The sequence below is a fragment of the Salvelinus sp. IW2-2015 genome, linkage group LG14 (genome assembly GCF_002910315.2).
Source record: "Salvelinus sp. IW2-2015 linkage group LG14, ASM291031v2, whole genome shotgun sequence".
Classification (NCBI taxonomy): domain Eukaryota; kingdom Metazoa; phylum Chordata; class Actinopteri; order Salmoniformes; family Salmonidae; genus Salvelinus; species Salvelinus sp. IW2-2015.
In genome coordinates, this window is record NC_036854.1 from 34,388,040 (window position 1) to 34,405,184 (window position 17,145).

The 17,145-nt window shown below is 42.6% G+C and overlaps 2 protein-coding genes across 2 annotated transcripts; one reads left to right on the forward strand and one right to left on the reverse strand.

Annotated features, from left to right (window-relative positions):
• Positions 1–2,640: 2,640 nt before the first annotated feature.
• Positions 2,641–14,673, forward strand: hgd (homogentisate 1,2-dioxygenase). Its single transcript, XM_024000731.2, is given in 16 exon segments — positions 2,641–2,655; positions 3,581–3,652; positions 7,820–7,907; positions 9,175–9,281; positions 9,426–9,494; positions 9,557–9,648; positions 9,785–9,839; positions 9,935–10,012; positions 10,178–10,255; positions 10,258–10,401; positions 13,059–13,087; positions 13,089–13,158; positions 13,341–13,467; positions 13,653–13,691; positions 13,694–13,842; positions 13,884–14,673. Coding segments are annotated over 16 exon segments (1,347 nt in total). The 3' UTR covers positions 14,019–14,673.
• Positions 14,674–14,748: 75 nt separating this feature from the next.
• On the reverse strand, positions 14,749–16,756 carry ndufb4 (NADH:ubiquinone oxidoreductase subunit B4). The gene is made up of 3 exons (XM_024000732.1): positions 16,541–16,756; positions 15,807–15,950; positions 14,749–14,915 (listed from the first exon to the last, which is right to left on the reverse strand). The coding sequence occupies exons 1-3, from the start codon at positions 16,715–16,717 to the stop codon at positions 14,853–14,855; spliced, it is 384 nt and encodes a 127-aa protein (XP_023856500.1). The 5' UTR covers positions 16,718–16,756; the 3' UTR covers positions 14,749–14,852.
• Between the last annotated feature and the right edge of the window lie 389 nt (positions 16,757–17,145).

Here is a 17,145-nt window from a genome sequence, read left to right on the forward strand (position 1 = left end):
ACACACACACACCACACACACACACACACACACCACACACCACACACACACACACACACACACACACACACACACACACACACACACACACAACACACACACAACAACAACAACACAACAACAACACATACACACTCCACAAATATCTTCTGATATTTAATTGGGTAAATCCACTGATTAACCAGCAGTACGAATTGTCCACAGAGCGCTAAAGTAATTATGTTTGTATGCTGTGTTTTTTTTGTATTACTTATCTTTTTTCTCTACCTCTTAAAGCACATCTTTATAACCAAGCAATTCCAAAGCAATTTTCTCTGTGGGTGGAGAGTGTAATTTTCTATTCTGTGACACTGTGATGTGTTAGAAACTGGGAGCGGGTGCTAAAAGGCATGTGTAGAGAGTGTGTATATGTGTTTGTGTGTGTGTCAGAGAGGGCACCGTTTAATGTCTCCCGAATATTGCTCTTGTGTTAGAACTATCGTCGTGGAAACCTGAGGGCATGAACCAGGAGAGCGTAACGCATGGCAACAGTCTTTATCTTTATATTAAAACATTTGCATAGCATTAGTGGTGTAGAATGCAGGAGAGACTCAACTCAGAGAGGTTGAGAGAGAGAAGTGGAGAGGAGAAAAGGAGGGATAGGAGATATTCAGTCTTTGGTATAGCCTATGGCAAGGCCTTCTCTCAAGACGATTGTTTTGTTGTGTTCAAGTTTTGTATTTTTTAGGCCATATAACAGACAAGTGACAGACAACAAGAAATATTTGTCATTAAATATTTGTCTATGTTTCAACCGTGTCAAAATGCAGACTGGTCCAGATAATCTGACGCACTGTGTGAAGGCCTCGTGCTGGGTGGGTGGATTGGGTTTGTATCAGGTGAGCTAAAATATGGATGCCTTTTCCCATCAAGACATTGAATCCAGCAGGCCTCTAATAACAAACCATTTACTACCCACTCACTCATGCATAGATACAACCATCTGGATGGAATAGGCTACTTTCCTCCATTCTTCACTCCTTCAGCCCCTCTTAAAACACACAGGCCTACCTGGAGAGGTGACAAATACTCTAGAATTCTATCATCAAACTCGGAGGCGAAATTAAAATCACTTTTTTTCCATCCAAGGAGGAGATCAATTTCCGCAGACTGGGTCGCGATATTTTCCGCAATTGGGCTTTCTCGTATGAGACGCGGCACCCTAACTGCTTCGCAGCGGGGCGCCCGCGGCAACTGCACGCCTCGCTGGAGAACAGTTACTTCTGCCGCACAGAGTTTATTTGCGCCTCGCTATGAGAATTGCCATCATTTACCCTAGTCCGACATCTCCCAAAAAGAAAAGAAATAGACAGGAGAGTGGATTGGGAGTAAGAATGAGAAAGGGAAAATGATTCTTTTTGATACTGCTGGGAGATTAGGTGCGCCCAGTTTGGTCCTCTCCTTTCGAAAAAATTAACTGAATACATTTAGAATAATGTAGATATTTTTCGTATTTTGTTATGTATATTGTATGTTGTTCAAATGACAATTCGATTGCATTTTTACATGTAATATCCAATGTACTCTGAATAAACAAATAGGCCTAGACTAGGCCTACCCACTGGGCACAGACGTCATTTCAATGTCTAGTTTTGATTTACATTTGGTTGAGTTGTTAACTAAAGTGAATTCAACGTGAAATCAACACAACATGTCACCATGTCATTGGATTTACTGTAGGTTCAAAAGGTTAAAAAAAGTACAAGTTCCCGATGTTGATGACTTTTTGCAAATCCAATCCGTTTTCTACGTTGATTCAACGTCATCACATTTCATTTAGTTTAAATGACATGGAAACAACGTTGATTCATCCAGTTTTTGCCCAGTGTGTATAGGCTATCAAGCAGATCAAAAATAATAAATCATTTCCAAATCTCTATCCCACAGATTGCTTGTCCATTTCGATTTGATCCACAATTATATAGGCCTATATGCCTGATTATTAGGCTATACCAAGTTCAATGATTCATAGGCCTATACCCAGGCTGATATACCACATGCTCAACAGGCCAGACGATATTGCCACTATTGTCCTTTCCAACCTCGCCAGCTAGTAAAGTAGGCCTACCGGGGTCATCATCTCGTTGGTTTCAGTGCGCATCTCCATAGATATGGATTCTATTTCTATGTTCATCACCATCCGCGAGGTGCATCCATAACCGTCAATGTGGTTGGAACACAGGAAGCCGTGAAACGTCTCATGTCCATTGGACCCATGTTGTATCTTAAAGGTGGCTTGGGGTTGGTTCTATTTGCATTGGCTATGACTTTGGTCCTTGTTTGCGCACTTTTAAGCAACCCGGCCTCAGTCTCTCCACCCCTTTCTCTGTTTTTTTCTTTGGACATCTAACCCCTTCTCTCAGAGAGAACCCCCCATATACGTCACGGACCGAGTCTGGTCCTGATTGATGCCATATTGTGAAAGAGCATAAATCCATCCCTCCTTTCTTCTTCACTCTATCACGGGACGTTGGGGTTGTGTGGCCGATAGGTTAGGGAGCTAACCTAGTTAAGTTTGGAGATAAATAGTTAAGTTTTAACAAGGGTTTTGGACATTGAAAACGTATTTGCTTCAGTTGGACAGTTTCCTAAGTAAGCACAATGGCTGGGCTCAAGGTAAGGAGGCATAACTTCAGTAAATATGACCTCCATTTATGATTAAGCAATGTTCAGGTTATATATTATTGCGGAGATTGACTGTTATTTTTCATGAATTGTTTTCTTCATTTTATATATATATATATATATAATTTTACATATAGTAAAGAAAATAATTGTTATTCCAATGTCATTTGAACGTTTTACTTTATGGGTGATGGAGCTATCAATCGCACCAACAAATGTCAGAAATCTTACAATATGTAMGACTTAACTGTGTGTAGGCTATACATCTATAGGCTACTTTCGCTGTCAAGCGGTGCGTTGAAGGGGCGTTTCCTTCTACCCAATCATTGGGCTCGATTCAGCAGATGCTCAGATGTTGTGCCCAAGTCGCTTGTGGAACGCAGAGTTCTGTAGTCTAAACACATTGGTAGTGTGTGTCTTTTATCAGTTAACGTCAGTTGACATTTATATAATCTATTATATTACCACTGTATTGTTTACTGAGACTTTAGACATTCTTCTCCCAACAAAGTAAAGTAGCATACTCCGCAAGAAATGTAGACTCACGTGTGCGCGCGCATTATTGGAAACAGACCCGTGCGCTTTTGCAGACCCCGCGATGACTCAGCACCATTTTTGGGTTTGAACGCGAACCACTTTCCCAGTGTAGCAGAGAAAGAGAGTAAGAGGGCTCGTCCTGTGGAGTTGCATGCCTATCAGAGTAGTCATGTATGTTTGCATTGTGTGACAAGTATGCAAACAGATGACACAAGTAGCACGACTCAACATTGACGCCAATCAAAGTTCTTATCAATGTTAAACCAAAAGCAAAAACACAGGTATACTGTCACAATATCACCCAATATGTCTGTTTTAAAGACTAGGCCTATCACTGTCCAGCCAACTGTCTGTCCCATAACATGTTGCTCTCTTCCAGTACCTGAGTGGATTTGGTAATGAGTTCTCATCTGAAGACCCTTGCTGTCCAGGAGCCTTACCTGAAGGTCAGGTAACATTCCATAGATGGTTAGTTGCTTAGCAACAAAACCGACTCGTGCACAACTATGGGGCAAAACAGATGGGGTTGGCTTAGATTGTTGACAACATGTAAACTATATTTAGACTCCAATGTTTATTGAAAATATACACACATTTGTCTCTCAAATATATACATTGTTACAGTTGTTGGTAAGCTTGAGATTTTTTTGCCATATTACCACATGACATCAGTCAAAACACCTCAATAACAAGATACAATGAGCTGAAATGAGCCACTTACGATTCAACATATGGTAGTTTCTTGACATTGTTGCTAGCTATCTGGCCATCCAGAATCACAACAACACACAGACTTCTGTCCCTTTGAAGTGTGGGCATTGTTTTTATGGTGTCAGCTAACCAGTCTATACCCCTCACCTGTTATCCAGCAACACCCACTTTACCACCGGCATAAGGCAGTTTCTCTGAACCCCCGCAAGGTCGGAGTTACCCCGCCCCCCCAAGATTAAGAACAAATCCAATGCGTCAGCCAGACAGGCACTTACAAAGTAGGTCTATACAGGGGCGCAACTTGGGGTTTAGAAGTGTGGGGGACATAACCTGGCGCTGGTCTGTATTTTTTTKGGGGGGGGCATCTAAAGCTAATTTCCTGCATTTATACACAATTTAATATGACCCATGGCCCTTCTAGCTGTCTCTATTTAGAACAAAAAGTAAGCAACCATGTCCACAATCATCAAGCAAGGTAAGAGATCATTATTAAATACACTACCGTTTAAAAGTTTGGGGTCACTTAGAAATGTCCTTGTTTTTGTCAGAAAAGCCAATTTCTTGTCCATTAAAATAACATCAAATTGATCAGAAATACAGTGTAGACATTGTCAATGTTGTAAGTTACTATTGTAGCTGGAAACCGCTGATTTTTTATAGAATATCTACTTAGGCGTACAGAGGCCCATTATCAGCAACCATCACTCCTGTGTTCCAATGGCACGTTGTGTTAGCTAATCCAAGTTTATCATTTTAAAAGGCTAATTGATCATTAGAAAACCCTTTTGCAATTATGTTGGCACAGCTGAAAACTGTTGTACTGATTAAAGAAGCAATAAAACTGGCCTTTGGACTAGTTGAGTATCTGGAGCATCAGCATTTGTGGGTTCGATTACAGGCTCAAAATGTCCAGAAACAAAGAACATTCTTCTGAAACTCGTCAGTCTATTCTTGTTCTGAGAAATTAAGGCTATTCCATGCGAGAAATTGCCAAGAAACTGAAGATCTCGTACAACGCTGTGTGCTACACTCTTCACAGAACAGAGCAAACTGGCTCTAACCAAAATAGAAGGGGAGTGGGAGGCCCCAGTACACAACTGAGCAAGAGGTCAAGTACATTGGAGTGTCTAGTTTGAGAAACAGATGCCCCACAAGTCCTCAACTGGCAGCTTCATTAAATAGTACCAGCAAAACACCAGTCTCAGCGTCAACAGTGAAGAGGCGACTCCGGGATGCTGGCCTTCTAGGCAGAGTTGCATAGAAGAAGCCATATCTCAGACTGGCCAATAAAAAGAAAAGATTAAGATGGGCAAAGAACACAGACACTAGACAGAGGAACTCTGCCTAGAAGGCCAGTATCCCGGAGTCGCCTCTTCACTGTTGATCTTGAGACTGGTGTTTTTGGCACAATGATTAACACACAGGACGAGACCGTAATCATCTGCGCAATCCACAATGGCACGAAAGCCAAAAACACAGAGCACAGGTACTCACATGCACCAACGGACATAGTAACAATAATCGACAGCCCAATGGAAACCAAAGGGCACATACATACAAGTACTAATCAATGGGAATAGGAGACGGGTGTGAGTAATGAAAGTTCCGGAGGGATCCATGACAAGTATGGCAGACCCCCAGGGCCAGGACTGAGCTGCCCAGCAGCTAGGGATTGCCTAAATAGGTATCCTCCCTGATGGAGACATGTTTTCAAGACAGACTCCTTTGTCAAACCGTATTCCATATAAGGCATCCAGACTTTATGAAAGTTGCACAGTATACCCTTAATTTTGTAATAAATCAAATCTAGTGATACATAACTTGACATTTCTGCCATCCACTGTGGGAGGATAACCAACCTGCATTTCTTAGCCGCTATAAATGCTAGGTTACACAGATTCTTCTGAGAACAGTCTCCAGTATAAACATTTCCAAGCAAACAAAATTAGGGAGAAGGAAGAATCTGTAGACATGCTGAGATAAAAATAACATACTCTTTGCCAGAATTCAGACAGCATTCACAAGACCATAACATATGCAAATATGTCCCCTTTTGTGTTTTACACCTCCAGCAGAAGAATTGAGTTCCTCAGTGCATGATAATCAGTTTCACTGGCATATAGAACGTTCTATGGATGGTCTTAAACTGCAGTCATTTATGTCAGATTATATGAACATGACTGGACATTCTAAAAAATCTGTATCCTGTCATCATCGTCAATAGTGCCTCCCAGGTCTTCCTCACATTTTCATTTGACATGTTTTGTGTCATTGGGGAAAGCCTCTATCAACCCTTGATACTGTTTGGAAATCAACTTTAGATGTTTGTCAGACTGCCTTAAAGTAGTTTCAATCTCTGAAGCTTCTTACTTGTCCTGTGTTTGCTGCACAGAGAGAATAAAGTGTTGTGTCTGCTAAAGTTATCTGGCTGCCTGACCCTGATGCTCAGATGAGGCATGACAAATAATTACCTTGGTGTACATTTATACATTATATTATCCAAGAATAGAACCAATGGTTCAATAATTGAAATGACCATTATTCCCAGATCCCAGACTGTAGCTACTGAAGGTCTACCCATCAACTCAAGATGGAACTTTGTATCCATTCACTGATTGTTATTATATACTGCAAAAAAATACCTGAGTGCTGTAGACTGGTCTTCCCTGGCTGTCTGACCCTGCAGGGAAATCTGTTACCGACTGATCCTGCTAAGACATGATGAGCACAGTGTTGTGTATTGACTGTGCACCATGACAGTGAAGCCTGTAGAGCTGTTTATACCGTGTCAGTGTGAAAAGTAGGACATTAGCTAGGGAAACTGACAGATCAACAACGTTACATTGCTATACTGACTAATAAAAACTCGCATTGCGCAGAAAAAAGGTCAGAATATCAGTCTTCAATCGTTTGGCTACTGGTTTCATTGTTTGATTCAGGTCTAGTGTGATTGAAGCAAAAATAATAGCTAACGTTAGTGAGCTAGCTAGCTAGTTACAGTTAGCCAACTAATGGTACAATGGTACATCATCACATTTACTTCTGTTGAAACAGGACAAAACAAAGGCTACAAAACATTTCCATACACACAAGAGTTGTTAGATACTGCTACCTGACAGATAGCTAGAGGCTAGCTAGAGCTGAACTGGCTGTGCTAGCTACTAGCTAGCTAACTAAACTAGCAGCTAGAAGTTCATTCACTTCAGTGGAGAGGCGATGAAACATTAGCTAACGTAACATGTCAGTTACAATACTAGCTCAGTGCTGGGAATAAATACATTGTTTTTATATCAAACAGCAGTTAACTTGCCAGCTAGATCAGTCAACTAAAAGGTAGCCATTTTCTGCCCTGCTTGCTTTTACGTCTCAGAGAAAATGCGCAACAGACAGCAGCTGCCTCTGTTCATCTCTCCCGTGCTGGTCCTAYACACCAGCATTTCAGAAGCTTTCCCTTCACACAGCTAGCCTGTCCACATGCTCTGTGATGTCCATGCAGTTCTAAATCCAGCCGTCTAAAACCGGAAAATAGCATACCCAACCGCTCTGAGGCATCTGCATGGTCCTAAAGCACACCAGTGGCTCATGTTGTATCACAGTGCAATAATAAAACTGGGGGAGGGGGGTACAAAAACATAATTTTAGAATGTGGGGGGGTCATGTCCCCCCGTCCCCAGTGAAAGTTGCGCCCCAAGAAACAAATACTTAGCTTCCTGTGGAAGTAAAAAGGTTTATGAATAACTTTTTGGAGGGGTTACTGTCAAAATAATTTATTAAATAACAAAAATAGACATTGATGACAGGCGCATGGGCCCCTAGAGCTCATAAGCAGGGGGCTCCGGGGGTGTCCGGTACACCAGTGTACTTACTCCCCTCTAGGATGTTAAACCCAGCTCTGTTGTCTCAGCAGAACAACCCTCAGGTGTGTCCCTACGGTCTCTACGCTGAACAACTCTCCGGCTACACTTTCACCTACCCACAGCCAACCAATAAGAGGAGGTATATCATAGTGATTGACAGAAACTTCTCCTTCATCGCTCAGATTTAATAAATAATGGAGTAATACATAGGCCTACACAGAAGTCTCGTTTACACCTGGGGCTAATATGTGAGTTTCATGATCTGATCAATAAGATCTAATCACTATGGCTTCGTTTACACAGGCAGCCCAATTCTGATCTTTTGCTACTAATTGGTCTTTTGATACAGCCTATCTGATCAAGGTTTGTCATGTCTACACATTGTATTAAAATATGTCTCATCCATCCACTGTGTCAGCATGAGACCATATTAGCTGGTGCCTCCTTGTATGCAAATTATTTAACAGATATTCGGAATGTATTTATTTTAAGACAATTATTGATGCCATAAGTCAATGGTACTGCATGTCAATTTTAGAGGCCAGTATAATGAGGATTTAAATAGTTTTATCATCCAGATCTGTTTATACCTGATTGATATCCAGACACAATGCGTGCCTGGCTACCTCTGGAGGTGGTCAGGACAATCAGATCATAATGTGTCTTTTAGTCATCGACACCTGTCTAAAAATGTTGGCACAATCAGAACGTGGACAAAGGGCGCATGCTAACACTAGGTATAGGGCAGTAGGTAGCCTAGCAGTTAAGAGCGTTGGGCTAGTAACCAGGGTTGGGTAGTTTACTTTCTAAATGTAATCBGTTACAGTTACTAGTTACCTGTCCAAAATTGTAATCAGTAACGTAATTTTTGGATTACCCAAACTCAGTAACGTAATCTGATTACTTTCAGTTACTTTTTGATTACTTTCCTCTTAAGAGGCATTAGAATAAGACGAAAAAACTATCCAGCAAAGGCATTTGGTTTGTCATCATAGTAGTCTCTGAACAAATTTAAACTTGCGCCTTTTTAAAATTCTGAATTGAATGCCATTGGAAAAACAGAAAGATGTCATAATGTAATCCAATAATCTAATTACAAAATGTTTGCTAGTAACGTAACTGATTACATTTATAGTTTTTTTTGTACATGTAATCAGCTACTCCCCAACCCTGCCAGTAACCGAAAGGTCGCTAGTTTGAATCCCCGAGTCAACTAGGTGAAAAAAATATGTCCATGTGCCCTTGAGCAAGGCACTTAACCCTAATTGCCCCTGAAAATAGCTCTGTATAAGAGCTTCTGCTAAATGACTAAAATGTAAAAATGTAATAAACAGGACTTTATTCATACACTTAATCATGCACATACACAGACATTATCTCTCTCTTTCCTAATTCCATTTCCTTGGTTGGTTCTACCGTATCCTGCCGTTTGTCCGTCACAAGCTGTACACCGCAATGCATTGTGGGAGCCTAACAGAGAAGTGGGATGAAGTGGAACCTGACCCTAACTAGGTAGAGGTAGAGAGAGAGAGAAAGAGAGAGAGAAATTAGATGGACAGAGTTTGGAAAGTGAGACAATGGCGAGAATTAGAGTGCGAGATTAGGCGGAAGAAACAGAGAAATTTGGTTTAGATTTTTTATTTTTTTCACTGTTAGCTGCAATTGCTGCCATTCAGCATCACCAAATCCATTAAACCCTCTGGCTTTCCATGATAGCGATTAGCTGTTTCTGGTACAGCCTATCTTCTTTCCTGGGTCTCATTGGTTCTCCCATCTGTCAATCATAGGGTCTGCAAACCCTATGTGGAGCAGGAGACACTAAGTCCCACAACGGGATCGGCATCCACATGTTCACCTGCAACACCTCCATGGTTGACAGGTGTGTGTGTGTTTCCATTGTATGATACCATTATATACATATAGTACTACATACACAATTTGATCTCTCCCATCGTTGATCTTTACAACTCTATGCCCAATATCAAGTTTTTAATAATGTAGTCTCTGCTTTTCAGTTGTTTCAACAACTCAGACGGAGATTTTCTCATTGGTCAGTCAAATATGCCTTTGGTTTTTGAAGTATACATAAACACAATATAACATAAGCTGTCTTAAGTACTCTCCCACTTTCCTCCCTCTCGCAGTGGGAGATTCTGCAGGGGGAGATTCTGCAGGGGGAGATTCTGGTCACTACAGAGTTTGGGAAGATGATGGTGGAACCCAACAGGATCTGCGTCATCCAGGTGAGACGGCAACACCTTTCAACCTTTCAATCTCAGCTGTTCCTTTTACCTGTGTCAAGACTCACCTGATTGCTCTAACCTTTTTCTCTCTCTCATCACCTGACTCTCTTACCCGCCCTCCTCACCTGTCCATAACCTCACCTGCATGTTCCCTGTGTGTTGCAGAAAGGAATGCGTTTCAGTGTGGATGTGTTCGGGGAGACCAGAGGCTAGGTGTTGGAGGTGCACCGACCTGGGACCCATAGGTGTGTGTGACACCCGTTCATCCCTCCACGTGTCAACGCCTTGTCAACTCTCTGACTCCGGTGGCGTGGTATGAGGACTGCGAGGTAGCCACAGGCTACACTGTCATCAACAAGTACCAGGGCAAGCTCTTCTCCAGCCAACAGGTGTGTGTGAGGACGTGTTTGCTTGTTTCTGCTATGTGCGTGAGTACAAACGTGTGTGTCTTTGGGTGCATATGCGCATGTTCTTGCACAAACATGACAATATACAGCATTATAATTCATGATAGTAGCTTGTAATAATGTATACATGGGACACCACTATTTTAGCGTTTAGCTAGCCATCCCAACACTGAGGCATAAATTCAATCAGATCAAGCGTTAACGGGCGATAGCCGACACCCGCATAGCTGACGTTTTGGCGGTGACGGAGGTGGAACTGCGTTAGAGCTGTCAAATCGGTGAGCAGCTGCTCTTGTGATCATTACCATGAAGCCACGCCCACCCCACTCGCGTTAGAAGTTCAGAACAAGAAAGTGTAGGCTATATAGAAATAATGAGGATTTATATCAGTCATGTGTAGATTACATCTCACATTCCAGTGTTACAACTTGTAAACAAGGCTGCATGGGATTTCTCTTAATGCGACAGCCAATGGCAACGTCTGCTTTAGGCATAATACCTGGAGCTGCTTGTGGATTTGACAGCTCTAACACAGTTTCACCATTGACACCATGCAAACATCAGCTATGCGGATGTTGGCTAAAGTGGGTCTGATTGAATCGGGCCCTGAGAAAAGTTGTACAAACTATTAAAGTGAGGCCTATTAGCTGCGAGTTAATACAGAACAGCTATTGGGTTCTATTAGCAGTTAGCTGCCGAGTTAAATACAGAACAGCTATGGGTTCTATTAGCAGTTAGCTGCGAGTTAATACAGAACAGCTATTGGGTTCTATTAGCAGTTAGCTGCGAGTTAATACAGAACAGCTATTGGGTTCTATTAGCAGTTAGCTGCGGAGTAATACAGAACAGCTATTGGGTTCTATTAGCAGTTAGCTGCGAGTTAATACAGAACAGCTATTGGGTTCTATTAGTAGTTAGCTGCGAGATAATACAGAACAGCTATTGGGTTCTATTAGTAGTTAGCTGCACATTAACATTGAACTGCCATCCCCAATGATTTAACGTGAAACGCCTGACTGTTCTTCTCAGTAGCAGGCTCCAGTCTCGTCTCCCTTACCAGCCTTAATCACTAATAATTAGTTAGCTCGTCCAGGAGTTCCCGCCAGATACCTGCCTGTCCTTTCAGAAGGGGAGAAAACCTTGCTTGAGTTAAGCACTAATTTCAGCATATTTCACTGGGGAATGATTTCCCGCCCTGCTCTGAACGCATCCTGTCGAGCAGGTAATTGGATCGACTCATTTTGTCTGACAGTAGGGGATTTTAAGGAGACAGGGCGAAAGGATGTGTGTGTGTATGTGTGTGTGAGGGAGGTAACTGTAGAAACACCTGTGTTAGAGGGAATATTTGCATGGTATATACACCGGACCCTTCTTTCTTTCGTTAACCTCTTTCTACCTCTCTCCATCCAACCCTCTCTTTCTCTCCGTCTCCCTCTCTGGGTTCGGACCAGGTGTTGGGGCTTGTTCTTTCCCCCCACCTAACCTGAGACTGCAGGGAGTGTGTGTGTGTCACACACAGATTGGGAGTGGAGTGGGTGGGGCAGGTTCCATCTCTGCTGCGTCTCATCCTGCTGTTTGGTCCTCCTGCAGAGAGATGAAATTGCTCAAATTAACTTATTATTTGCTTGACTGGGCCAATATGTTTTTGTTTTGTGTGTATCTGTGTGTGTGTGTGTGTTTTCTTGTGCTACGTTTTTAATCGAGTCTGCCAGAGTTATCACGAACTGTAATGCCCAAGAGATTACCTGCCTTGGGGTTCTCAGACCCCTGGGTGCATGGTGACTGTGTGGTGTGTGTGTGTGTGTGTGTGTGTGTGTGTGTGTGTGTGTGTGTGTGTGTGTGTGTGTGTGTGTGTGTGTGTGTGTGTGTGTGTGTGTGTGTGTGTGTGTGTGTGTGTGTGTGTGTGTGTGTGTGTGTGTGTGTGTGTGTGTGTGTGTGTGTGTGTGTGTGTGTGTGTGTGTGTGTGTGTGTGTGTTGTTTGTGTGTACTCCTGTCAAGTGTGGCTAGTGTGTGTTTTATGGTGTATGTCTGTGGGAGTAGGAGGAATATATGTGTGTGAGAATGTGTGTGTGCTTGCGCTTGCACACATATGACAAGGTACATGGGTCAGCCCTGAAGACAGCTTGAGCTGTAATGAATTATATTGATTTTAGAGGTACCATTGAATGTCTCTTTCACAGTGACATTATCAGAACAGCACTGCTATATAAAATTGCTCTGGTTTTAACAATCAAGATGAAGAAATATCTTTACACCGTCTCCCTCTCCCCCCTCTCTCCGAGCCGCGGGCGCTGAAAGTTTGGGAAAGTTTGATTGTGAAGCCAATTACGGCATAATACCTGCTGGAGCTGAGGATCACAAAGAACGGGGTAAATAAAAAAAAGAGCAGAGAATGAAAAGAGGTACATTGTGTTTTAAATCAGCCCTTATCCTCCCCCTGAGTTCTTTTTTTCTTTTTTTCATGCAGCTTTTACGGCTGTTTTTTCAATTCTGAATATCAAGGGCCCTCTTGCCTAAAATGAACATTGGCTTGAGGTAAGGCTATATCTCAAGTTCAAAGGTGCGGTAGACCAAGCGGTGCTGCCGCGGTCCCTGCTATACATTTGTTTATTATTCTGTTTCTTCTTGTGTGTTTGTAGGATTTCTCTCCCTTTAACGTGGTGGCGTGGCAACTATACACCGAACAAATACAACCTGGAGAACTTCATGGTAATCAATTGTGTGGCCTTTGATCATGCGGTGAGAACCTCACACACAGGCAGAAAGTCAGAGGTCCCTCCCCTCTGACCTTCTCCTCCAATGGGTTTTGAGAAGGTGATGAGGAGAGGATGCCAGGAGTATGGAATTGAGATCTTCCCACAAACGCATGCACATGCATACGCACACACACTTATCCTTCCTCTCCTCCATCTCTGCACCAGGATCCTTCCATCTTCACGGTGTTGACGGCCAAGTCCACTCGTCCAGGAGTTACCATCGCTGACTTTGTCATCTTCCCCCCGCGCTGGGGAGTGGCTGACCACACCTTCAGACCCCCCTACTACCACAGTATAATAAACACACTTACCCTCAGAAAAAATWACTCAAATAGCTACTTATTATGCTTGTCTTTAGTTCTGTTACTGACACTTTTGTCTGTTCTAGCATGCCCACCTTTCCCCTGTCACTGGTCTCTTTGTGTGTTTTGTAGTAGTGTTTGTGTTATGTCAGAGCACCCCCTGTCTGTGTTCCAGGGAACTGTATGAGTGAGTTCATGGGGCTGATTAAGAGCCACTGAGGCCAAGGAGGGCTTCCAGCATGATGACCCCTCACGGTCCTGACGGAGACTGCTTCGAGAAGAACAGCATCACTCCCCTCAAACCAGAGAGGGTGGCCGGGGGTCCATGGTAACACACACGATGTGATCACAATTCTCGAACAGCTGTACATAGTGGGACATCAAGTAACATCCCTCTTCTTCTCAGACCTTCATGTTTGAGTAGTCGTTCAGCATGGCGGTAACTAAGTGGGGCCTAGAGACGTGTCAGAGGCTGGACAAGAGCTACTGACAGCCACTCCGCAAACACTTTAACCCCAACTGGAGGCCCAGCAAACAGTAGAGCAGAGGCAGAACAGTCATTACTTCCCCTAGATCACCAGAAAATCATCTAGGATTTAATGTAACACGACTACACTGTGGCTCAATACATTTTATACAATGGCATTGTTGAATACTCATTTTTGATTGGCTTGAAGGGCATTCTAGAGCTTGCATTATTTCCCTATAAAGCACAGTAGCAGTGTAAATCAGCATGGTAGAATTCAATGGTTCTAGTTCATTCTTACATGTTCTATGTATGAGCTGCTGTTGAAAGCAGAAGTCGAATTGAATTGCCATTGTTGAATTAGATTTTCATAATAGCGAGCTAGGACTGATGGTTTGGTTAGCTAAACCAGCAAGTCTGTTTGGTTACCAAGGCAACTAATGTAGCTATCTAGTAAACTTGCTACCTACTTCAGTGGATGTTCCAACTGGAAAATAATGCAACTACGTGGAAGGTAAGTGTCACTCCGCTATTGCGCCGTGGAACACACCAACGTCGTTCATTCCTTTTCCTTAGAACGAATAGCCTCTTGTTGATTATCCCTTAGATATCACTCACAGCGTAATATTGAGTGCTTGGTTAATTTGTTCTATGCTCGTTTCTTTGACCAGTTCATTGATAAAAAATTGTACTGGACAGAAATGAATGAATAAATACCGTGGAGGTCTTATTAGCGTGTTTTCATTACTTTGCTGCTCATGTCATTCTTAGCACTTTGATGTTTGTAATGACAGGCAGACACTCATTTTGTTTTCAACGATAACGGAAGTTTTATTCAGTTACCAATAATAGATACACACTGACATTATCTCTACAACACTTTACATTGGAGGTCCGTGATGAGCAAACTCAGTAGGCGAGCTTGAACTTGCGATCGTAGGTCCCAGCTTTGATCTGCTCCTCCTTCTTGTCCTGGAGGCAGAGGGGGGTTAGTGAGGTCCCCATGGCAACAGAGAGATGGCATCATCACCTAAGCAACCTACTCATCCTCCACTGCTTAGAATATGAATGAATGTCTCATGAATAAATACAGGGTCGTTTTTCTTCCTCTCAGTGGAAAAATGGCAGAGGAATTACAGCACAGTGTGACAATGGCACACTCAGTACCAAGGTCTCTGTGACATCTCTCTGATTCAGGCACAGATTCAGGGAGAGGATCTCAATAACAATGGAGGAAGAAGGGGTGCCATGTAGACTAAAATGTCACAGACACTACAGAGAATGGTTGCAGAGTATAAGTTGAACTTAGACATGAGTAGCACATATTCTTCCTCCTGACTATAGTTAGGTAGGCCTACTACATTCAAACAGGGCCATCAGACTGTGCCCACTAGTCATCTATTTAACAGACACAAATATAGCCTAATACGGTAGTGATGTATGAGACCTCCCGATCACTCTGTTCATTCATCTTAGCTCATCGACATGGTGAAGTGATCATTCTTGCATTATGGGGAGCGAATCTGCTTTGAAGCTTTATCTGACARTAATATTTTTAAGGTTTCTCCCAAACTTTTTTGTAAGAAATTAAAGATAGATCTACATGTTTGATCAATTTTCAGCACACTACATAAGTTGCAAATCAACCCCTAACCCAAGGCAAAGTACTATTTCAGTATGATCAATATGGCAATAACTTCACCAAGCCCTCTGATGGGAGGAATGCCCACCATATTGCTCAAATCTATTCAATCCCTTCATATCTAAATAAAGTGCCTTAGTATAGAGGCTAGGGTGGATTTCGATTAGACCCCTAATGTCAGGAAATGAGCAGGATAAGGGGTTGTGTCATCTCATCCATACCCTGTCAGTCTTCAGTACGTAGTACAGGACGAAGAGGGGCACCACTCCGAAGAGCCCACCTAGCAGCGACGTCTTCTTGGTGGCTCTGAAGTGGTTGTAGGGGTTGGTGCGTGCGTACACCCAGCGTGTCAAGGCAGGGTCTTCCTGTAAACACAAAAGAAGCAGCATGCAAGTAAGCATTTCTCGGTAAGGTCTACAACAGTTGTATTCGGCACATGTGACAAATAAAAGTTGATGTCATTAATGATGGCCATTCTTTGAGAGTTGATGCCAGTCTTATTGCAGTCAACTACTACGCAGGGCAGAAACAGTTGAATGCACAAACAGTCATGTCGCCCCAGAATGCATGTTACTGAATGCAACCCAAATTTGTTTAAATAGCAAAATGACTATGAAATTCTAACATCAAGGTCACATCAACTAAAGTAGCTAACGCCAGGCATCATAAAACCAGCTTGCCTAACGTTAGCTCGCTTACTCTCAAAAACGTTCTGTGATGTTGCCTGTTGTTGGATTATAAATTAGCAAGATAGCTAGTTACGTAGATATACATAAGACAGCATTTGCTGAATAGCTCAAATGCCGAATGCAGGCACATTAACTTGTCGGGTCGGGTTTTCAGTCTGGCTAGCGAATGCTTGCTGGCTACCAAACGTTAGCATTACACTGGTGAACTGTGGGTCTGACATTAGCAAGCTAGCTAGCGTTAGCATGTTAGCTCACTCTGTACTTACAATAAGCTCTTTTCTGTGGGGGTTGTTTAGCTGCATCTGATATTGTCTCTTCAGCTGAGCCCTTAAACCAGCCCTCTCCTCCTCGGCACGTCTCTGGTTCAGCGAAAGGTTGAAATATTCAGCTGGGTCCAACGTTTTTGGCCGAGTGGCCAAGGGCGCTTCTCGGTAGTCCGCCATGTTTGTGAGAAGAGACAGGCAACGAGATTGCCGCAAAATCTCGCGTTATCTCTTCCAGCAATTATGTTTCCCATGGCAACACGAAGCGTTCAAAAATCGAATTAAATCAAATCAAACTATTTGTCACATGCGCCGAATACAACAAGTGTAGACTTTACCGTGAAATGCTTACGTACAAGCCCTTAACCAACAGTGCAGTTCAAGAAGAAGAAAAGATTGACCAAGTAGACTCAAATACAAAGTAATAATTAAAAGTAACACAATAAGAATAACAACAACGAGGCTATATACAGGGGTCACCGGTACCGATTCCACACCGGACTGTCAACTTTTGAGTGCCGAAAAATTTCCACAAAGACTTCCAAACATCAAAGTCCAATATATTTTACCTAGAGTGCGTTACAATATACATACAATATTTACCAGCA

Excerpts from the sequence above, each read along its gene's own strand:
- ndufb4 (XM_024000732.1), bottom strand. The coding sequence starts at position 16,717 with ATGGCGGACTACCGAGAAGCGCCCTTGGCCACTCGGCCAAAAACGTTG. Across the intron at positions 15,951-16,540 it reads CCCACAGAAAAGAGCTTATT|GAAGACCCTGCCTTGACACG; the intron begins GTAAGTACAGAG and ends TTGTGTTTACAG. Across the intron at positions 14,916-15,806 it reads ACGTACTGAAGACTGACAGG|GACAAGAAGGAGGAGCAGAT; the intron begins GTATGGATGAGA and ends CTCTGCCTCCAG.